We start from the raw sequence: 23,786 nt of genomic DNA on the forward strand, positions 1-23,786 counted from the left end.
ACACTTCAGTTACAGCCAATGTAATCCTCCATGCCACCTCTCTAATATTTAACGTTTTCTTTGATGTAAAAATGCTTTTTACCCCCCCCCCCCCCCCCCTCCTCCACTCCAGTGAAATTCTTTACCAATTTGTCCCTCCCATGCTCCCCCCTGATGAACCATTGATATTTATCACTATTTCTTACTAATATTCTATATTAGATTTCTCACGGACCTGTTCATTTTCTTACAAGTTATGTTTTATCGTTTCAAGAAATGCTGTTAACCTGGCAGTGTTAAAACTGAATGAGCAAGGCCTCTTGGACAAATTGAAAAACAAATGGTGGTACGACAAGGGAGAGTGCGGCAGCGGGGGAGGTGACTCTAAGGTCAGCCTCGATGTCACGAAGTCGGGTATCCTAGAACAGAGTAATCGGCAAGGCTGTCGTCACTGGCGCTGAAATCTGAGGCTAAAAAGGCAACTTGACCGATAACCACGTACTGTATGTGTTAGATATCTATTCTGTTGATCAACTGGGAACCCTTTGCTAGGCTAATGGAGGAGAAAAGCAGCGATAATGTGAGATAAACGTGAACTCTAGGAAACGCAGGGCTTGTGACAGAGTAGTTGTTTGGCCCGTGGTTATGAAAGGCAGACGCCATCCTTTTCTCTGGCTTTGATATCTACAGGCCAATAATAAAAAAAAAGAGAAAAAAATCTCAGTATCCTCACATGTGGGATGCAAACTAACAGCCAAAGAAAGTGATTATCTTACCTAAGTGGGAGGATAGTCAGGGCAGGCACAGGAAACAGCGTTGTCTTGAGGGGACTAAGCATCACAGGTAAACGTGAGAACTCTAATGACGACGTGACGCCCAAACGGGCCACGCTTTGCTTTTTCTTCATTTTGATTTGTTGTTCCCTCCGACACCCTCACAATGAACTCCAGCGTGTGACTGATAAAGGCTTTTGCCTGGTCTCAACCTCAGACCAGTCAAAGCCTTTCCATGGCCCCCCCTGACCTGGTACCACCCTGCAGTCACAGGAACATACGAGCAGCAGGAATTCACTCAAACATACATCTTACTAGGGTGTTTTATTGTTTCCTATCATGGCACCGAAGCTGAGGTGCAAGGAACCGTGAGACGATGCAGCTCTTGCAAATGTTTGCTGGTGTGGGCCGCGGGACACGGGCGCGGGAAAATGACGCGTTGCATTTTCCAGCATGGCCTGTCGCACTTAAACACCTAGTTCATGTTCTAGTTAAAAACTGTTTATTCAAAAGCTGCATTGTCTCATTTTTCATGTCAAGTTAAAAGTGATTAAACCGTAGGTAGTTCAACTAATTATCTTCTTCCTTTTTTCTTTTTTTTTTATATGAAGCCTGTCTTTCTTTTTCATGCTGCGTGCATGTTTTGTATGTTTTAGCATGACACAGTTTATCCGTGAGCTGCACCACGAGCTCAGCTTTGCAGAACAGCAGGGACTGTGTTCGTCCTACATCGGCACCTATAACAGATTTCTTTTCATCACATCTGTTGTTCAGACCTCCTATAAGCGACCTGATCTTGTGCCGCAGACCCCGGGCTGTAGTAACTGCGGATCCATCTCTGCCTCAGCTCTTCAGCTTGCAGCACCATGAGAGCGGAGGCCGGGCTAGCCGGGCCCGCCTCGCTGTTACTCCCTCTGGTCATCCGGTCCTGAGTGAGCAGGCTCCGGATACCGCCAGAGGAGTAGCACGAGAGCCGCATCTCCTCGCCCTTAATCCCCCCCCCCCCCCCCCGCTCCATTTAGGTCCGGATAGAGAGACCATAGGTCGTCAGTTTCACATGTGACTGCCACATTTCTTTGTCCTTATTTCTTTGTCAGAAAGGCATGTGTGGGTAATTTAACTGTGAGAAATGAATATATTGTATGTAATGACCACTGAGAAACTGGAGAAATATATATATAACTGAGCTTCCTGAAATCAAATTAAGAACAGAGCGATACTTGGATGGAAGGACTCAAAGAAATCAAAATTTGGCCTCCTGATCAAACATGTTCCCTAAAACAGATATTAAAACGACGTATCTGTAGCTGCTTTCAGGTGCTCCTTCACGGCTTGAAGCTGAATGATTTCCTTGTGGGTTAAAATGCCATCACACGGTGTGATTCTGAGTCTGTTCTGTTGGCATGTTTTGTCCATTTCCACGTGTGTTGTCGTGAGCGTTTGCAGAAACCATGTCCCTCACCCCTGCTCCTGTTTTGCAGACAGACTGAAAGGTAAAGTTGTGATTGGACACGAGACGTAAACACCTGTGCAAGGTGTCAGATCCAGAGCAACGGCTGGTGTATAATGTGACCTGTGACGTTATTATAATGATGAACGCGTATAATGATGTAATTATAATAACGTAGTACCAGAGTACCCAAAAGGTAACACCGATCTTGGTTCAGCATCCTGTAAAAAACTGATCAGGCTTCACAAACAGTAGCAGCACCAGCTGATTGATGATATTCTTTACTTAATCCATTAATGATTCAGCATTTAACATCAAAAAGAACATTTTTCTTAAAGTCATGAAATCACACATTATGTTGTTTTAACAAAAGCACGTCTTTAAATCTATGCAATGCAGCAATACCAGCTCTGACCACAAGGGGGACTGTAGACCTGCTGTGTTGATGGTCTGATTGGTCGGACACGTCACGTAAACTGTAGCTGCCGCTCATGATGCCAAGAGCTGACACATCAACTCTCTTGGTACATGCTGCCCTCATGTGGTCAGAAGTAATATTACTACATAGGGTGGCTTTAAAATGAGGTTTTAAATTTAAATGCAAGGGGGAAAACATTGCGGCTGACTTTCAATTAAGTCAAACGTTTATCTATTTTTCTGCAAGGAAATTCTGTGAAACAGATTTGAATGAATACATATTAAAATACTTTTTACATAAAAAACAAGAGGAAAAGGAAATTATATTATTTTGTAGTCTAAGAGTATGAAAAATCCACTACAAGTACAAGTGGAAGCGACTGTGATAGTTGGACAGAGAGATGCAGGGTGACAGACTTGGAAAGCCAGGCTCAAATATAGTTATACAAGAGAGATTGGCATCGATATGACAGCTTATAGCCAAGTAAAATGCAATTTAAATAGGCGTAAACTGACAAGTGTATTTATTATTTTAACTCGTCCAATGGGCACCAGCAGCTAGAAGCTGATGTATGAGCATTTCATTAATTAACACTTTTGTTAAGATATAAGCTAAGTCATTAATGTAGAAATGCATATATATGTATATAAATGTATATATATGTATATATAACTATATATGTATATGTACATACGCATGTATATGTAAAGGTAGGGTAAGTATTGATTCTTCACATTTCTAACCCTAAACCCTTCTAGTGAAAAGAACTAAAAAAAAATCACATTTCTGTGAAGATAATTGATATTAAATGTGCATGAACTCTGTTTTATCATTTGGATTCAGTTTATCAATGTAAAGGATATTTAAGTGACACCTCTGATCAATAATGAACCAAATGTAATCATGTCTTTGTTTACTCACACCACTCAGTGAAGGTCCGGCGTTCCCAGGATCCCTTCTGCTACTTCCATCAACTTCCATCAACTGTTTAAGCAGAGAAAATTATAAATATATAAGTGTATTATTAGTCCAGACCTGTCTCCAGAAAACCCTCCTGAGACTCATTGTCAAGGGTGGTTTCATTTGTCTTAACCTGAACAATTTAAATCTTTTATCAGCTGTATTCTGGTCCTTTGGGTTGAAAGAGAAAGAAAGAGAAAGAAGCCTCAGGAGATCCAAAGAGGACCAGAAGGAGACCTGGGTCTATTTTCAAATGTAAAAGTACTTCTGCTGGTTCAACTTTAAGAAAAGCTGAGGTCAATCCTCTTAAATACGCCAAAGACACCCTAATCCCAACTGTGTCATCGTCCAGATGATACGGATACTTTGCAAAATAAGCTCAAGCACTGATGAATCTGCTCTTGTTTTGAAACCCCAGCATCATTGTTGCTACGCAGGAAGGGGTTAAATCAAATATACCTTAGCAATCATAACTTTACCTTTCTTTGCACCCCCCCCCCCCTTTCTCCATGCATTTGACGTGCAAAAGCACAGTGGTGAATACAATATATTTGATGATGTTAGATTACATACACTGATCATTTTCTGAAAGGAAACAAGCCCGGAAATCTGGCAGTGAAGGAGAAGGAGCATAATGTCTTGCCAAACGAGCCCCTCAAATTTATCCTGTAGTCCTGAAGAGATTGGGTTGCCACCTAAACGCCCCGACCCGTTCTGGCTGCTGCAGACCAGCAGATGAACAATCAACCAGCCCTGCTGTTATGTGGCGAAGCCAGCAAACAAGGCAGATTCCCCTCGCAAGGACTCCCTGTTTCCAAGGGTGACTTTGAGAGACATTATTCTCTGATAGCTGCAAATGAAATGATTGGGCTGCTGTGCTTGTCTGTTAGTCAGGAAAGGGTTCCTGTTAGATCTACTTTGCTAAACATCCAAACCAAAAGTGCCCTCAGCAATAACTTCTGCTTCTGTTTTCATCCATTCTTTAAAAGCTACGCAGAAGCTGCTTTATTCTGCCACTTCAGACCTTTTTCTTGTGATCAGTGTGTGCCGATTACTCAAAGCGATACAGGCGGGGTCTGGCATGCTAGGGTAGTCATGGATCGTGAAAGTAATATATATTTCTATATACTGTAGAGATGCTTGCTATCTGTGATATGTTGGCCAGGACCCTACTCTATCGCTTTGTACTGTATAAAGTAGTTTAAAAAGTTGAATAACATAAAATAACATAATACAATGTTATTTATGTTATTTCCCACGTGAAGAACTCCTGTAAACCTTGCAGTATTGAAACTCAGTGAACAAGGCATCTTAGACAAGCTGAAAAACAAATGGTGGTACGATAAGGGTGAATGTGGAACCAAGGACTCTGGAAGTAAGGTCAGTCGCTGCAGGTCTTTTTATACTGATGGCAAAATGCATTTTGACTTAACTGTTCATATGCAAACATCTAAAGTATACATCCTCCCTGACATGTTAAGCATGACGTATCTGAACACTTTCTTTGTTTTTACTCAGAGCAACACGTAGAAACCTATTTGAACCTTGCACACAGTTTATTTTCTCCACACTTTGCCCATGATCCATCACATTAACGTGACTTCATCACATTTGTATGTAGACACGTCAAATTGCAGCATGATTACACAGTTTATATTCATGCCATAAAAAGTTGAAAAGTTTAATCTCAGAACTGAATCCATTATACTGCTATTTTTCATCCAAACCTCTATTGAGATTTAGTTTATTGTTGGTCTTATTCATTTGTAGATTTGATTGTGACACAACCCTTCTGCCAAAAAACTTGGTATGCTGTAGAAAATATTAAAAGTTAAGACCTTTTATGTATATTCTCATGTTGAATTTGATGCCAGCAACATTTTTTTAAAAGATAAAGAGGTGTAGATGTTTTCTCCTATTTACATCAACTCATCCGTGTGTTTGGTCACTGAAGAGAAGTGTTTTCCTCGTCCTCCTCAACTATGACGTGCAGCTTGCCATCAGGTTTGGGGCCTCCTTTGACCCAAGCTTTTGCAAAATAAAGGTTTTTTTTGTTTTTGGCGGGCTAGTTTAGTACCAGGAACGTACGTCAAAATTGAAGATGACTAATTTTTAGCCATGGTTGGATGGCCTTTACCACTAAACAGGCACTAATCAGCAATAGTACGTGCTGCTTGCCGAATATGATGAAGCAGAGGACATGAAATCCATTTAATTCGGTGTCTCAGATCTCGAATCACGAACTGAGCACAAATTCAGAGCAAAGAAGCCCCAGAATTAGAAAAGAAACGGCGGATTTAAAAGCGTCAGCCTAAACCAGCAACCGCTGCGTTATCTGTACGTTTACCTGCACTAACAGAATGTCGAATTGTTGCCTTAATCCGACTGATATCGAAGTTTTAACAGCCGTTTTTACACCTTACTGCAGTCAGCCGAGCTGTAGTCGAACCGAACTGAAGCTCTTGAGATCGAGCTTTTAGTCCAGATAATGCGTCTTAATCCGAGTTATTTCGACATCTTCTCTGAAATCGATTGTTTAATTCTTAGATTGTTGCCAATAGCTTGATTTAGATGTGACTCAGATGTACCGATGGAATCTGTTCGATTAAATGTTTTTTAATCAGACTCTGGAAGCCTGACACGCCGCATGAGCCGACCATCCTCTGACTGATACCCTTCAATCAGAAGGAAAAGAGCGTACTTATCCTCTACAAAATCAGGAAAGTCTTCCCTCTTTACCAGCACAGCCATCCTCCTCGACATGAGGTTGTCTATATAGCATCCATTATTCAATAAGAGCCTTTATACATAACAGTTATTATTAGGGCCCGAGCACTGACAGTGCGAAGGCCCTATTGTATTTGTTATTATTATCTTAAAACTAGTATAGAATAACTTTTTGTTCTTTTTAAGATGTTTTTTTTCAGTTTGTTTTCGTTCCCACCTTTTTTAAGAAGAGTTGCTGGAATCAAATTTATACATGTCAAAATGTCATGCGTTTTATTTGTGCTATTCTTAATGTAATTTACATCTTTAATCATTTAAAAATCAGTGATTTTCATTGTTATTTTCTACAGCGTGCCAACCTTTCTGGACACAGACTCACATTTTTCCTTTTTCTGACCAGTCCAAATGGACCTTTAGGTACCGTCTGGGTGTTCAGATGGTACCTGATAGTCGTAAGTTATTTGTGGAGCGTCAGAGCAAAGAATAAATCTTTACACGTGTAATCAGTGTAAAGTAAGTTTGGCGGTGGGCTTACCTTTAAGGTATGCAAGTGCTGGCATTAGGACCGCAAATGGCTCTTTGGGTTTTGATGCAAATGGTAAACTCACAGAAATAAATGTCAATATTGCTGTTTGGCTTTTAATAGCAGCAAAATGGATCAGTTCCCCTTCCACAGCTTGCCACTTTGACTGTAGAGATGAAGTGTTTTGAAAGTGAAGTTGAGCAGCTATGCTAGAGAACTGAGGGTTTAACCTGTAGACCTGTACGACCACGACCGCCTTCCTCTATATGTGGCCTCGTAAAGAGGCCATAAAGCAGGATAGACAGTAAGTCTCTCTACATTCACCTTCCCAGCTCCTTAGATTACAAATAGCACCAGAGGAGGAATTTGACATATTCACTGTTAGCTATTGTAACTTTTCCCACTTAAAGGAGAAATGACGCAGGTTTACCTCTAATGCACACATTAGAAACCTCCTCAGAGTAGCTGTTACTGCAGGTGCTAGAGTAGCAGGGTGTACATGCAGGTTCTGTGCTTGTGTATTTGGAAACAGCCTCACAATGTCGACTAAAAGAAGCCTTAACAGTGGTCTTTACCCCCCCCAGGACAAGACAAGTGCACTAAGCCTGAGCAACGTGGCAGGAGTCTTCTATATTCTGGTTGGAGGGCTTGGCTTGGCTATGACCGTGGCTTTGATAGAGTTCTGCTATAAGTCACGGCAAGAAACAAAAAGACTGAAGCTGGCAAAGAATGCCCAGAACTTTAAGCCCGCCCCTCCTGCAAACGCCCAGAATTATGCCACGTACCGTGAAGGCTACAATGTGTACGGGACAGAGAGTGTCAAAATCTAGAGGGTACGTCTCTTATCACCTCTTACCTCATTCGATGTGTTTTTGGGCACATTAAAGAGACAGTGCATTCCATTTAACTGGGAAGTGGGAAGTGGGAATGACGTCACACTCAGTTAAGAAAGAAAAGGACACTTGTTGAACCTTTTAAACATCAGACCAGCCATCACCACATGTTGTTATTGTGGTAATCTGAAGTCATAAGAAAGTCAGCTGATAAAAAAACCCAATGTGTCAGAATCAGTGTGAATAAAATACCACAGAACTGCTCGCTTAGTTTGTTGATACGAGTAGCATCAATGTTGGACTCTGGAGTCCAGATAGGTGAGATCTCCTCCAACTTGGAACTCCGACCTCAGGAACGCAGGAACTCCGACTTCTGAGTAACCAGGTGGAATGCGCTGGACGTCAAGGTTGTTTCTCCAGCTTGAAACAAATGAACCCCAGTGTGTTGTACAGTATATGATGGGATGCCCATGCTGCACCTCCAGGGTTCTTTAGGTCTGATTGGATAGTTAACTGAGTAAAAGACAGAGAAACAATGGTGAAAACACACCTCTGCCTTGTAGAGATCAAGAAAACACTCAACCACAGTCAGATTTATATGAAATTTAGCTTCATCGTTCATCTATAAATAAAGTACTTACTTACTAACCTACTCACATTTCATTCCAAGTCCAAATAGACCTTTGGTACCATCTGGGTGTTCAGATGTCCATCTATGTAAATAAACTTAACTTACTTTACTTACTTACTGACTGACTGACTGACTGCCTGCCTGACTGCCTGACTTACTTACTTATTTACTTTACTTACTTAGTTACTTACTTACTTTATTTACTTACTTACATTTCATCCAAATAGACCATGGTACCATCTGGGTGTTCAGATGTTCATCTACATAAGTAAACTTTACTTACTTTACTGACTGACTGACTGACTTAATTATTTACTTACTTACTTGGTCAGTTACCTATGAACAGACTTTTTAAAGGAGGCTGAAAATGACGATCCGAGCTCAGCAGGACCCCTTTTCTAATTTGGTGTCCAAGTTACTGAAGTCCCCCTGCAAGACAACATTGTGATCCAGTCCAGCTTCTCTCTAAAGTTTCTGTTGTGCATTTTATTTTGGCACAACTCATCTGACCACTATGACACTGAATGCACCATGTGCTCTGATTGCGCTGGCCGGTCAATCCTGGCCAGACTGCACGGGGTAAAGGCCCGGTCACAAGTCTCTTGATGGCCGGGACCTCAGTTAGGCGGTCGGGGGGGGGGGAAGTTTACCCAAATCCTTTCAGCATGAAACAAGCTACTCAAACCCAGTTCTGTTCACCCGCAAGTTTCGGGCAGCTGGGGAACTTCTGATCATCGCCTCAATCAGAGCAGAACCACACATGCACGCATGTATAAGTTGCTCACTTGTTTGTACTTGCACGTCTCTTGGCTTTGCAGATATGAAATGTGAATCCTCCTGGTGCATCTGGATGGAAACAGCTGCTCTGTGTGACCCCGAAACCCCCCCGAGGTTGGCCTCCCGGAGCCTTCTTTGTCATCAGCTTGGACACAAGCCTTCAAGTGCTCATTTCTGGGTTCCAGACCCGCCACACTAACAGAAGGCAATGACTCAGCAGGACTTTTGCTTCTGGAAACTCAATTTGCCTCTTGTAGTGCCTTATGGAGCATTTTGGCGTCATGGCAATGCAATTCAAATTAAATTCACTTGAAAATAAAGAAAACAATCTGTGGAACTAGTGGAACTCGGGCGAGACACCGCTTCAGACGACATCTAGATGAACTGGTGTAATTGCTGTTTTGTATTTTGAAGAAGATGAAAAAAAAAGCCATGATTTTTCCAACAAAACCCTGAAACACTTAATAAGTCATTTGAATCCTTTACAGACATATTTTTGTGGTGAAACCTTAAACTGGATAAATGTTATATTTAGTGAGGTAAAGTCATTTCGTTGTTTTACTATAAGACTTTTTTCAGTGTCGGAGTATTTAGGGCGAGCATCCGTCGTTAAGGTTAAGCACCAGTTAAATTGACTGCACTGTACCCCAGTTTTTATTTGCAAAATGATGAAACTACTGGTCTTCTGAAACAGCTTGGAAGGTGTTATCTCATAGCCTGCTGGACATTATGTCCAAATTATTCTGTATTTACATAGATGCTTGTTTTGAATCAACCATGTAATTTATTTAAACGCTCACTATTTGAAAAAAAAAAACAAAAAACATTTTTATCAAGGGATCCACTTTTTATCACTTAGTGCCATGTTGTTGAAATCAAAAGAACTCTCGATACTCTAGACTTTAGGAAAGTGACCCGGTTTTATGTCACAGAATATTCAAATGGTTTAACTGAGCTCATGGTTTACACTTTGTACACACCTAGATGCTACTCTCATTTAAGTGCTGGTTCTGCAGCTGTGATTCTTGACATTTTTGGTACATGATAAAACACCATGGCTTCTTTGGTTGTGACAAGCTTTCTGTGTCTATGCATTTCTGAGAACTTGGGCTGTACATTGACAAAAAAGCAACGGATGAAACATTTGTCTGTAAAAATGAACTTTTTATAAAACGGAGAAAAGGCCTACAAACGCTACAGACCATGTGCGCCTAGATTTGTTTAGATATTTCAGACTTTCTCACCCCCCCCTCCCCAAATAAAGTGCATGTGAATTTGGCAACTCCCAAATGGACCCTGGTTAAGTTGACCTAAAATGACTTTTGATCCGGTTTGGCTTCACTTTTTCCAGTTATTGTGACGGTACCTCGATCATGAGAGTTGCATGTGTGGATCCAAGACACCTCTGTGGAGAGGTTATGTACAAAGAATTTTATTACATTTCCTTAATAAAAAAGCAGGTTTATATTCATCTTTGGTATTATTCTTCTACATGAACGTTGGTAAAAATGAATTACGGCAAAAGAAAAACCTACAACCTCCCCATTCTGGTAAACTATAATCAAAGTAATTCAAAAACATGCAAAGGTTATACCTGCATAGTTTTGCATAAAACCTGCTGTGCAAACAGAGTAGGATGGAGTCGGTCGGATTATAAAATCTCTCCTCAAACAAATGTGAAATAAGCTTTGATTTGTGTGCCGACCTGCTGATTCATCTGCTAAACATCGGCCCCTTCATGTTTATGGAAAAGGAAGAAAAAAAGAGACCATTTCAAAGTAACACACTAGGAAAACTAGTATTTATTGGGTTTACGTTTTGTTTTTTCTTTTTTTGTAAAAAAAAAAAAAAAAAAAAAAGAAAGAAATGGAAAAAAGCTTACACTCATTGAGTACAGCAGATAAAATCTCCAAAATTCATTTTCCAAACAGCTGTATTTGGAGTACAGAGCGTCAAAAGTTTCTTTACAATTCTACATTTAAATCAAGGTTGAACTGACATTTTTATAAATTAGGTAAAAACCTGATTAACACACACAACCTTGCACCCCCCCCCACCCTCCCCCCCCAAAAAAACTTGCATGGGACATCCAAAAAAAGAAAGAAATAACATGTCATTTTCATGTTACCCTCTTTATTTTTATACACAATATACAAACTGGTCCTTTGTTTTATTTGAATCACCTATGCTTACTGGCTTACTAGGATTAAAAGGGAGCTAAATAAATAAGTGTCTAAGTATCTCAAAAAGGATACGAGGTAAGTGAGTATGGAAAGCCTGTAAACTCCAATAAAATGAGGAAAAAAATATAACCAACAACAAAAAAAAAAAAAACTCCTCAAGCACAGGATTATGGATTTCATGACCAGACGGTGCCAAGTGATCATTTCATACAGTAACCACATTTCTAGTAAGAAATAATCTGTGATTACAGATGCATGATGTGCCCATGTGGAAGAGAGACAAAAAAAAATAAAGGAAATAAAACTTTTCAGATGGCTTACTGTCTGAAATCAGGAAAAAATGATTCCTACAGTTAACCACAGCTAGCGACAGTCGGCTGGGAGATGAGGGGAAAACAAAAACAAGTAGAAAGCGTACAGCTCAGCGACGTGGTACAGGTGGAGGTGCAGGAGTCTTGCAGATAAAAGCGGAGTCTCCAGTTCTACTGCTGCACACGTCGAGCAGAGAGGACAGAAATCAGACCAAATGCACATTTCGCCTTTTTAGAGTTAAGAAAGAAGCCGGGTGGTTCTTACCTTAACTGATAGTGCACATTATCTGTGCTTGTCAGAGGATTTATGAGTGTCACTGTTAAGGGAAATGATGTATGAAAGACTGAACTGCTGTCAAATCCTGAAGAAAGTGTGGCCATCGGATGGTTTAAAAAGGATTCAATGCAGGATAGAAACCTCCCCAAAAGACTTTATTTTTTTCACAGGAAAGACAAAAACAGTGAAACTTGTGAACAGTGTGGGTGTGCAAATAACTGCCTGTATAAACTGAGCGAGACACGATTCGTCTGAAGTGATCGGATCAGCGGGCAATTAGGTTCGGGAACAGAAATGAGCCTGCGCGGAAATACTGAAACTAAACAGGTCCAAAAATTTAGAGATGAATGTCTGCGTGCTTATATATACACACAAGCAAAACGGCGTGGCTCCCTTCATAGTGCAATGACATCCATAGCAACATTCTTCTGGATTTCATTTTTCGAGTTTACATACAATAGGTTTAAAATAGGGAAGTGGTTCTCCCGTCATGGAAAAAGTAGAAACCACATTTTGTGCTGCATTGGAGATATTTCGTAACACAGATACACAAATGTTACTTCACTTCAGAACAAGTACACTCAGTCAGTGACAACTGCACATCTGGAACACAGCGAAGCAGCGAACCACAACTGCTTGGTTTGGGATGCACAGTGGTTGGGGACAGCAGAGGAAAAGAACATTAAAAAATACGGCAATTTACAAAGGTTCGATATCAAAGTTTAAAATGAAGCAATAAGTAACCACTAGTATGATTTAAGGATATTGCTTTTTTTCCTCCTTTCCCCCACTGCTGTCTCTCTTCTCTTTCTTTTCAGACTTGTCTTTGTCGTGTCTGGACTCCTGCAGCACAAGAAGAGAGAGCAGAGTTAAGGCTGAACAAACACTACTTTACATTTATGCTGATTGTTATTCTCGGGTCCCAGAGACTGCAGGAGCATTTCTGTCTGGCTTTGCTGCGGCTTTTCTCCAACCTGGGCCAGACCTCTGGTCCTACTGATACACCGTTTCCACCAAACCGGTTCCAGGGCTGGTTCTGGGCCAGTGCTTAGTTTGGAACCAGGTTTTCTGTTTCCACCGACTAAGAACTGGCTCCGGGCCAGAAAAAAACGGTTCCAAGGTGGCACCAACTCTTAGCTGGGCTAGAGGAAAGAACCGCTTAAAAGGAGCTGTATGTAAGAGCAATAATAAAACGAATCATAAAATGACCCCGATATGTCAACAGACATTTAAAAATCATGTTCAATTCAAATACTTATGTCACTGACAACAGCACTCAAACCAGGATATTTCAGTTTAAAAAGAGGAGTTGCAGCCCTCAACTGATGTTTATGTTGTCATTTTTTGTTTTGGCCTGAAGCTCCACCCTCCACCTATCTCCCAATCACCAAGTCAGTATTGTTTCTGAAGCTCCACCCTCCACCTATCTCCCAATCACCAAGTCAGTATTGTTTCTGAAGCTCCACCCTCCACCTATCTCCCAATCACCAAGTCAGTATTGTTTCGGCATCCGGGTTGCCAGCTCGGCTCTAATTATCGCAGCCATGGCAGCCTACGTTCCTGCTGCATTCTGCAGCCTACCTGGCAACCTCTGGTCGGGGGGAGGAGGGGGAGGGTACACGCCGCTCAACAATATTTTGAAAGTGACTGCAGTACCAGTTTTGGCCATTTCTTACAGACGGCTCCTTTAAGTAAGCGGAGTTGACCGCGAGACAGCAACATTTTCAAATAAACGACAAATGATTCTGGATGCAGCAAAGCAGCAGTGGTCTGAGGAGGAGACAACCCGTCTTTTAGCAATATGGCCCGTATTAGAGCAACGTTATTGCTGCTTCAACTTTCGTAGCGACGTAACTGACGTTTGCAGCAACTTAATGACGTGGCTCCCCTTAGCACCCGAGCTGTGGAAAAGCAAACCGGTTCCAAGCTGGTTCGCAAGTTGAACGAGTTGTGAACCAGCACCAGCACCAGTCCGGAACCAGCTCTGGAACCGGTTTGGTGGAAAGGGGATATTATTGGTTTCAGAACCAGGGACCGCCTGACTGCTGCCTCCATTCGTGAGATTACGGATTTACCCAGAATCATTTAAAGACACATTTCCCATTTTCTGTCCTTTCCAGTATTAAAGTATAAAAAGATGAAGTCATGTCTAACAAAACTTGAGAAGTGAAGCTCTCCTCGTACACGACTGTTTACCCTCGCGGGTTAATGCGATGTTGATGTGAACACTGGAGTCCACTTGTGCCGTTTTATTTGGAGAAGTAACGGGAATCCGCGGCGTTCTTGTGCTCGACCTTTGACCAGATCAATCTGCTGGGTCTGTTTTGCTCGGAGCGGAGAGACGCTGTGCTTCTGCCTCCAGTGGGACCCGGGAGTTAGTGTTCTAACATGTTTTAACTAAAATAACAGCTTTTCGATTCGTCTAGACATGAGTGAGACGAGCCAGCGGAGGCGAGGGGGTGGAAAGCGAACCTTTTTGCCGCCGGAGGAAGTTCGCTCGGGTTTCACCGACTCTGCCTTCTCTTTGCTGGAGGATTTGGATCTTTTACTTTTCTCTTTCTCACCCAACAGAGGGGAGTCGCTGGAAGGGCTTGTGCTCTTGCTGTTTTTGTAGGAATCTGGGGAGACACACGCGTTTTTACTTTTCTTGTCTCGGAGACTTGTAGCTGTTTTGATATTTGTCGAGACGAAACTTACTGGTGCCGTTCTCGTCCTTTCTGCGTTTGGATTCTAGGCTGGCCTCGCGATCATTGATGGTCTGATCCTAAAAACGCGAACATTAATAAAGTATATTATTTGTTTCGCCGTCAGATGTGCCTTCACCTAAATGATTTAACGCATCCCATTGTGCCGGCTCACATCCAACACGACTCGCTCCAGAACAAGACAAACACTCGACGACTCCTCCGAGACACCAAGTTCTGAGGAGGTGCGAGCTACTCACTCGTTTCCTTTCTTTGCGATCCTCCTTCTTCTCTTTGGTTCGGCCTTGTGAGTTCTCTGTGTCTTTCTTCTCCATTTCCCTCTCTCTGCTCTTGGACTGGGCAACTGAATTAAAGTTGGTGTGGTGCTGAAAACATTTACACAAGAACAGAACAAGACAAAAAAACAACAAAACAGTTTTAATTCACCGGCCAACACAAAGCAATGGTGAAAACAACCTGCCTTACAACCAAATGGTATCATTTATTCACAATCTTTATGGTCTGTGAATACTGTGGACGGCAGCTCCCCACACGTCAGACCTCACAAGCGGACTGGTTGACAGCATAGCGGCATCCCTACGGTCCATCCAGTGTGGCTTCATTTAAAAAAGGACTTGTTTACATCTTTGTACAACAAACACTTGGCCGTAACAATCGCTGATGAAATGGGGAAAGAAAATTACACTTTATTAAAGCCGAGGAACCAAAGGAGCCTTGGCGTCACACTTGTTATCGACTGGTTAGCCACTGGTTTTATCCCAATTGTTATCTTTACTGTAACTGATCTCAGCTATTTATAGTAGCTTTATTTTTATGCTCAAGTATTTAGAGTTACGTATAATTTTTACTATAATTACTGTGTTACAACTTGCACATTTACGACGAACAAAGAACGTTTTTCACTTAACTGAATGCTACACGGCCTGAAAATCAAAGCCATGCAACATAAAAACTGGCCATTTGCATGAGAGCTGAGTTTGTTACTCGCTCATGTGAGGAGGTTCGGTCTGGATTTACACCTCCGTACCAAAACCACATTAAAGTTACAAACGACCTCCGTACTGCTCAACACAATACTCTGGACTCGGATCTGGCCTGGTGTATAATAAGTAAATTCCTCTTATTTAGCTCTCAGCTTTTATATTTTGCATGAGGTTGTTTAAACGATGTGCTAATTAACACTAAAAAAAGGGAAAGATGGATCCTTCACTCAAAAATATATCTTTAATGAACTTTACTGCCAGTCGCAGGGGTTTTGCATCGACCGCCGTCATATTTACCTGGCGCTGCACGTGCAACTCTCAGCAGAGATAGGGAAGAAGAAAGAAAATGCCTCACTTTGTGGATTTCTTTTACTCTCCAACAATAGTCAACAATGAAATCTGCTGGCAGCTATTTTTATCCATTTTTGACCAATCGTTACACCCCTACTTTACACATACCGGAGTTAGTGATGTCATGAAGAGGTTTTGTTCTCTTTATATACATGCTTCCATTGTTATTATTGTAACAACCTATTTATCAATTAAACCTCGGGAAACTTGTTAGTTGCTGAGGTTACAGGCCTGCCTCGGGGTAAAAATGGACTAAATTACCTTTAATTGTTATTTTTTTGTTTTGGCTAGTTCTGGGTTTGTTGTTTTTGCCCTTAAATCCTGAAGTCCTTAAATCTATTATCCATAAATCTACTTTCCAACTATTAGTCACTCTGGATGGTATTTTCTTGGGGAACTTACCATATTAATTAACTTTTGGTCATTTTTGATGAGGATTTGCCTCTGAGTTTATGTATGGAAACATGTCTATATGTTTTATAATATATATATATATATATATATATATATATATATATTCTATGAAAATTGAACGGAAGAAAGTTCTCAAATCCCCCCTTTTACAAGGCATTTTCCCAAAGTAACAGAACTGGTCCAAGTATTCACATGTCTGACAAACTACTGAAACCACATTTTATTCAGATGTCTGAATAATTCCCTGAAAACCTTTCAGTCTATTCCCGAGGCTACAGCTAGAGTAGTAACTGGCACAGCTGAGACCACATCTCTCTTATTTAAGCTTTTTCATTGGCGTTGTGCACTTTAAAAGTTAGAGCTTAACGTTCTTTTCATCACACTTACAAAAGCCGACATGTCCGAGCTCCGTCTCATCTGAAATAGCTCAACCACTCTGCTCACACAATGTACCTTTATTTAAGGTGTAAAATGGCTTTGGGCCTCCTTTTCAGTGGAACCAGCTCCGGTCAAGGTGCAGAGCACAGATACTCACTCTGCCTTAAAGACTAAACTCAGAACTCTACAAACCTGCCAAAGCTTACGCCATCACTTGTGTTTGAGAGTCCCAGCTGATTTTTACCGCTAAATACATATTACTGCTGTCTTGTCATCAATGTTTTAATCTTGTCATTTTAATATACACCTGGTTTTATTTCCATATCTTTTTTTATTTGTGTTATTACTTTTTATAGCACTTGGGGACTGAAATGTGAATGTGATGTATAAATAAAGCTGAGTTGAGTTAATGTGGCTGTTGGTCTGAATGTTGTTTTTTTTGGTCTTTTTTTTGTGGTGGACACTTTAATTCAACTAGGATGCCAGTGGGGGAAAAAACAACAAAAACAGACAAAAAAACAAACAAACAGAAAGCATTTCTGTTGAGCTAATCGCACTGGATTACCAGAAGCCTTCATAAGCGAGTCGTCTCTATTTTTGTAACTTGAGCTCACCAACTAGCCTCATTTAACAGCTAATAAAGACAACATGCATCGAGTCTTGGATTTAAATTAGAGTTTAACTTTTTAACTAAATATTGTTTAATTGGCAACAAGCATTCAGTTGTAACATCATAATTTTCCTCGACCTCTCCATCCACCTGTCACTCAGCAGTCTGGCTCTCCTACATGACTGAATCAACGGGATTAAAATCGCTGAGTTGCTTGTTAAAGGCAATAAAAGAAAGAGGGACTGCACGGAGCCGTGCACGCCAGCGACCACCCGACAAACTCAGGTGAACCCAGGTGAACAGAAATAATCACTTTTCAATAATCCCTTTTCGTGAATTAAGTAGCAAAACATCATGCTATTGTCAACATTTAGACTGTAAAAGTTAATTCTGATAACTTAAAGCTGGAAGAAGAATCTTTTTTAAAATCAAACTAAAAGCCAACACTAAACCACAGACACGTTTTACACATCTATAGCACTTCTCCCATTAATATAGGTTGTTATTACCTCATATTTAAAGAAAACAGACCCCAGAAAAACGTTAGTTTCACACACCACTTGATAGTTTCACATGAATGACGATGTATGAACACGGCTGAACATGTGTGCTTTTCCTTTCCCTCCGTTATGTCTGAATAAAGCTGGATGACAGAATGTCACTGCTCTTTGGGTTTTTGCCTTTTCTTTTTTTACTTTTTGCATGAGATAACGGCTCTCTCTGTGAAAGTTCATTGCCTGCTCTAACGTCGGATGGATGCTCGGTGTAAGTTGTAGTTTTGAGCTAAATCTGGTACCTCCAAGTGCTTATAGAGAATTAAATGATCCGGTTTAGAGGATTTACCAGGAATACTATCCTTATTGCAGTCTGCGTGATATCAAAAAACAAGAAGACTGAGTGGAAACTACACTTCATTTCACATCAGCAGCGGTAAACATTTCTGACAGAGTGGTCTAAAGGAAGGTGTGAATAGAAGAGTAGGTTCAAACCTTGGATGCGGACTCCTTGGGTTCGTTGTTATTGTCCTGTAGGAATGAATGGAGATGACAGATGAGCTGGGAGGGGGTGGGGGTTTGGGAGGAGGTTGTCAGACAGCAGTAGAGAGTTGGAAGAAGGGGTGAGGGAGAGGGGAGTCTGGGCTGGCCGGACCAACAGCATACTTCTCCCTTGAACTCTGACCTTCAAGAACTAAGGCTTTGACAAGGTTATCACATAGAGGAGAGCTCATAGACTCAACATCTGGAATGTCAGTATTTATATTAGAAAATAAAAAACTTATAATAGAAAAACCCTGAGCATGTAAGAAAATAACTACTACTCCTATGACTACAAACATGTTTCCAATCTCAGGCAGCATAATGCAGAATCCCTACAGCACAGCTGGTATTTCAATACTTCTAAAGTGCAAGTTAAGTAAATAATGTGAATATGTGCAAGTGTGTGCCTGTGTAAGATAAACAAATAGCTCAAATCTTAAAGTGTTTGACTGCATCCATACAAAGATAATTGTTGCTGTCACTTACAGTTCGGATCAGGATAAGACACATGGAGCCTATTTCTCTGATGGAAGGGTAAAATAAAGACCTATCACAAGCTTCCAGTGGTTTGGACAAGACTCCAGACGATTCAGGCTTCACCCACTCCCCTCCTTATTCTCTTTTCCGGATGCGGGCTAATAAGACTGCAACATTCATTCTCTTCGTTGGTCTCAGTTGCCGGTAGCTCTGACGTTTCCACTCAACGCTTGCCAGGAGGTAGTACGACTGTTGATGCTGAAGGCTGGAAACTGTAGAGACGGCGCCGCGGGGCCGGCAGCACCGACTGGACATACATGGCGTGATGTGAAGGCTGCATGCAGGCCGATCAACAGGCAGACAGAAGTGGGACCAATGATTCAGCTGCAGCCGCGAGGCACTCCAGCAGTGGAGTGGTTTGCTGGACCCCATCCATCTTTGAGCTGCATCCAGGGGCGTTGAGGAGACGACGAAAATACTTTATCACTTTTAATCAGGAAATCTTCGCCGCTCACCAAAAATGTGGTTTCAAAAAAATAAAAAAAAAATAAAAAATACTGCTTTTGATGAGAAAAAAAAACTGCTTTGAAGAGCTCTTGATTCAGCAAGCTGCTTTGCTTCTTGTGAATATTATTTTCAAAAAAAGCAAAAAATCTCCACACGAATATATTTTAAAAAAATTATTTTCTTCCCAAGGCACCAACGACTGCTTTCACTTTTATGAAAATAGGTAAATATTTCAATATGAAAATACTTTATATACATAATATTTTCTTGACTAAGTCCATGAAGGGATCTTTTCCCCATTCTGAAAAATATCATGCTGAAGTCCATGGAATGGTTTCCAACTCCCATGGTTACGGCTGGACTTCCCAGAGGCCTGTACGTAGGAAAACCCTCGGCGATGGTCTTCAGGGCTGCTGGAATGTGGAACGGCAGGGAATGCTCCGGCAGACAGAGAAGAAACGGGCACTGCCTTCTTCAAGCCATACTAACCTTAACAGACGAAGAGTGGGATGGCGAAGAGTGGCTGTCGAGCTTTCGTCTTTTGGGATCTGGAAAGTAAAGTAAAAGTTGTTAATTAAAAGAAAACTGGCCCACAAACCAATTTATTAGCTTTTTCGTTTTATACAATTCTGTTGAAGTAACAATTCTAGGAGAAAATGTGGATTTTTATAATTAAATATGGTCTTAAAAATGATTTTATGCGATCTTTTGAAACACAGTTAAGTGTGATTTATGCTTCTGCGCCACAACTGGAGTTGGTATAAATGCCAACTAGGTTTTTCTGTAATTAACCTCCGAATACTGTTTGGCAACGTGGGTTCATCCGTCAGCGCTGGGTTTACTCCCAATATATAATCATAACTTTTATTGATACTCCAGCGAACTATGAGGTTTGAAAATGCTTTGATAATGCATAATACCAGCAGGATATAAAATGCTATCAACTGCATCTATCACACTTGCTGCGTCTGCATTGACTCATGTAGCGATCGAAAAACTGCATCATTCGATAACTAATCTCAACATCTGCTTGCTCACTGCTTAAATATAAATAACATTGCCTCTCTCACACGCAGCAACAGTAAACACTAACCCTCCCCGTCAGTCAGCAAATGCAGCGTCGTTGCATCTGCATCACAGCGTGACGGCCGTGGAGACGCAAGGACAACAAACTAGTGACTTTACATGCGGCCTGCGTGTTTTGTCCTAGAAAGACTGTATTTGAGGATTTCATTAGTCGGTATAACCGGCTGTATGAAACGCGGAAATGTACTGAACAAAATTAATTGGGTTGAGTAGCAAGGCAGCTCAAGTATTTATTTTTTCTGTCCTTGTAGCCTCTGCTCACCACAATATCAAGAGCAAATCCATTCACATTTGCAGAAGAGGAGGAAAAAAGGGTATCAAGGATGCAGTATAATCCTATTTTTCCGAGTGTTGTAATTCTGTGCACTTGAATGCAATAACATTTTTATTATTTATTTTTAGGGTGACGGTCTCAGCCACTTCTTGGAGAAAGGAACCCCACTGGATGCAAGATTTAAAGAGAAAGTGACAGATGACGTGTGAACCAGACTAGAAGGTCGGCTGATAAGGACGTTACAAAAAAGGTATTTATTGTTCTTGGATCTTTCATTGTAATAGTGATGAGGTTTAATATATTATGATCTGTTGAATGCAGATTGAAGACGAAGAAACTCAGGCCCAGCGGAAGGACAAAGACATTGCAGGGACCTTTTGTGATCGTGATGACTGCTCTAATGAAGACAGAACCAATCTAATATTGCCCTCAGCTTCATTTCCAAAAGAAAACAGTTCTTAGTCTGTACCCAGTAATAGTACATTTTTAGTTTTTCTTTTCTTCCTCGAAGGTAAAGTAATATTATTTCTGTTCTCTGAGAAATATTTAATAAAAAATATCGGGGGGCATCAGGAACTGACATGTGACCTTGGCTTCAGCAGACACCGTAACCACAGCAGTGATTTGACACAAACATAATCTGTCCATGTGGACGTGAAAAGGCTTCTTACCCCTCTCAGATTCAGCTGACTCTGATCTGGGACCTGGTGACTTGAGCGTTCCAGCTGCCGCATTCCTGTCTCCTTTCTCCTTGCTCTTGGATTCATGTCGCGTAATCGTGTCACGCTCCCTGGACGGTTCTATGGGCTCCCCGTTTCCGGCTTTGGCCTTGTCATCTTTGCTGCTCTTCTCCTCTGGCTTCACTTTCTCCCTGTCTGCCTTGGGGGTCTTCTCCTTACCCTCACGTGCCACCCGCTCCTCCTTCCCCGCTCTTTCATCTCTCTGCTTCTCCCGGCGGTTCTCAGGCTTGGTATCTGGAGTGTTGCCTGGTGTCTTTTCCCTTTTCTCTTTTTTCTCTTTCCCACTCTTCTCTTTCTCGTCCCGATCTTTAACAGCTTTGGTGCTGCAAAGACATTAATATTTCCTTGTTAAATTCACTTTCTGCACAACTTTAATTCAACAACATAATCAGTGATACGGAGATGCAGTTGGACACAGAATGACTGCCAAAGCATTTTGTTTGGCTCTGTTTGAGACTCTTAAAAGGGCTTAACATCCCCACCTGTTCAGAGCGCCGTTCCCATTGCTGGTGGTAACTTTGGCTGCTGCACTGTTGGCTTTGTTAACTGGTTTAGTGGTCCCCTGAGATTTATCCTTGCTCCGATCTGCATGCACACAGACCAAAAACATTAGAGCACATGTCAAGATCAGTAAACCAGCTGCAAATAATGATTCAGTTAGTTCTATAGTGCTGTAAACATTCATCATCAAATGTCAATAATATAGCATTGAAACTCAGATAAATCTCTTTTAAAAATTCACAATGTTACCAGTACAAATTACAAAAAAATATAAATGTCCTTACAAAGTTTAAAACAAAAAGAAGTTGAAAGTCAAATGATATAGTAGTAACAATAAGATGGCTCAAAACAGATTTAAGTTAAACTTTCCCCAACTCTTTTTCCTTCCTTATTTGTGAAAAGGGGGAGGGAAAAGAATAAAAGAAGTCAAACAAACTGCTTAAAGGTGTTTTCACTAGTTTGTCATGCCGAGTCACCCACCGCCATCCTCGGACGCTCCCTCTTCAGTCTTGCTGGCGCTGGTGGCAGGTTTCCCAGTGCTGCCGGGGCCGTTCTGTTGACTAGCAGGTGTGGCACTGCGTGCTGGCTGGTCCTTGTGATGAAACTCATTCTCGGGGACCATGTGCACCTTCTGGCTTTTCAACCGACCTGAATAACTGTAAGATGCATAGAGGGTTTGCAAAGAGCCGGGAGAAAACCTCAAAAGAACTTTTGAGAGGCACACAGCGCAAAGATTTTGCTTTTCAGAGCGAAAGAAATAACAGAGCTGTACAAAAATGTTATTTCCCTGTTCAAATATCTTTTACACTAATTGATAACACAATTGAAGACACTTGAAACATGTTAGTCCAACGACCACCATGTTTTAAGTATCTAAAAAAAAAAAAAAAGAATCCGCAATCGTTCTAAATCAAAATGAAAGTCCGGCTAACGCATTCAAATAATATGGTTGGCAGTACGATTTCTTGGAATGTACATGTTCAATTGGACCCAAACGGATGTGGGTCAAACTGGGTCAAACCACTGGTCCCACCCAGAGCTTTGACCCAGGAGTAAAAGAAGACAATGATATAAACAAGAAGAAGAGGATGCAAAGAAGAAGAAGATATGAATAAGAGTAAGATACAACAAAAGGTATTGTTTTGATGTATGGGAGTAATTTCTGGCCAATTCTGAATCTTAATATCATGATTCTTAAATGCATCATTTTTTCCCGGCGCTACTACACAATCGTTTCCTTGTGAATGGTCGCTTGACTGACACTCAGATTCTATTCTTCTCCAAGGCTGCATGTTCTTATGTTTTCATGTTATTCACGCCGCGTGCATCATAAAACAGATGTTAACTGTATGCTCCATAGAGAGCTGAACAGCACACAATGCTGTGTTACCCCATTGCTAAGGCATAGAGGTCTGGTCTCTTATCCTTCTCCTCAAGGCAGATCTTGTGGACGCGGCACTCCAGCGCCTGGCCGAGGTTCAGGACCTTCGGATAGCAAGGCAGGATCTTGGTGAGCACGATCAGAATGTTTCGTATGTGGGTGTAATCCCCTGTTTCCAAGCAATGAACCGAAGCCTGGCGGATGGATTGACAAGAAGACATAAAATTACATCCCTACCAGAACTCTGTCATTATCTAGATTACATCTTAAATACATGAAAGACAAAAAAGGAGAACATTTTAAAGAAAGAGCAGCTCACTTTAGTCAGCATGTAGTGCCACTTATGCACCACATGCCTGAAGTTCTCGTAATCTAGTTGATCTACTTTGTTCCCTCCATCAAAGCCCGTAGCTCTGAAGATGGTCAGGAAGCCGGGGTAATTAACACACTCCTAGAATGGCACAAGAAGAAGAAAAAAATACTTACAATGAACTAATATT

At 41.3% G+C, this 23,786-nt stretch overlaps 2 protein-coding genes across 8 annotated transcripts in view; one reads left to right on the top strand and one right to left on the bottom strand.

Moving 5' to 3' along the window:
• gria3a (glutamate receptor, ionotropic, AMPA 3a) overlaps positions 1 to 10,390 on the top strand; it is an 88,063-nt gene extending 77,673 nt beyond the window's left edge. Inside the window, exons 14-16 of one of the 6 annotated variants that reach the window (XR_009784068.1) lie at positions 254 to 368; positions 4,846 to 4,960; positions 7,415 to 7,552. Coding sequence is in view for 4 of the 6 variants with exons in the window: in XM_061739922.1 (XP_061595906.1) it covers positions 254 to 368; positions 7,415 to 7,660 (361 nt within the window). In the remaining 2 variants the exon portion in view is untranslated. Of the gene's footprint in view, positions 1 to 253; positions 4,989 to 7,414; positions 7,664 to 9,112 lie in introns of those variants that run through there. The other 5 variants (XM_061739922.1, XM_061739924.1, XR_009784067.1 and 2 more) reach the window with 5 other exon arrangements.
• Positions 10,391 to 10,855: 465 nt separating this feature from the next.
• Positions 10,856 to 23,786, bottom strand: part of thoc2 (THO complex 2) — a 32,817-nt gene continuing 19,886 nt past the window's right edge. The window contains exons 27-39 of one of the 2 annotated variants that reach the window (XM_061739927.1): positions 23,606 to 23,737; positions 23,296 to 23,480; positions 22,386 to 22,561; positions 21,887 to 21,989; positions 21,336 to 21,727; positions 19,794 to 19,852; positions 18,273 to 18,308; positions 14,787 to 14,912; positions 14,540 to 14,606; positions 14,315 to 14,460; positions 12,609 to 12,685; positions 11,831 to 11,876; positions 10,856 to 11,742 (exon numbers count right to left, since the gene is read on the bottom strand). In XM_061739927.1, the coding sequence (XP_061595911.1) occupies positions 11,849 to 11,876; positions 12,609 to 12,685; positions 14,315 to 14,460; positions 14,540 to 14,606; positions 14,787 to 14,912; positions 18,273 to 18,308; positions 19,794 to 19,852; positions 21,336 to 21,727; positions 21,887 to 21,989; positions 22,386 to 22,561; positions 23,296 to 23,480; positions 23,606 to 23,737 (1,527 nt within the window). In that variant the 3' untranslated portion in view covers positions 10,856 to 11,742; positions 11,831 to 11,848. The remainder of the gene's footprint in view (positions 11,743 to 11,830; positions 11,877 to 12,608; positions 12,686 to 14,314; positions 14,461 to 14,539; positions 14,607 to 14,786; positions 14,913 to 18,272; positions 18,309 to 19,793; positions 19,853 to 21,335; positions 21,728 to 21,886; positions 21,990 to 22,385; positions 22,562 to 23,295; positions 23,481 to 23,605; positions 23,738 to 23,786) is intronic. The other variant, XM_061739928.1, reaches the window with a different exon arrangement.

This window comes from Cololabis saira, chromosome 14 (assembly GCF_033807715.1).
Source record: "Cololabis saira isolate AMF1-May2022 chromosome 14, fColSai1.1, whole genome shotgun sequence".
In the NCBI taxonomy this organism is placed as follows: Eukaryota; Metazoa; Chordata; class Actinopteri; order Beloniformes; family Belonidae; genus Cololabis; species Cololabis saira.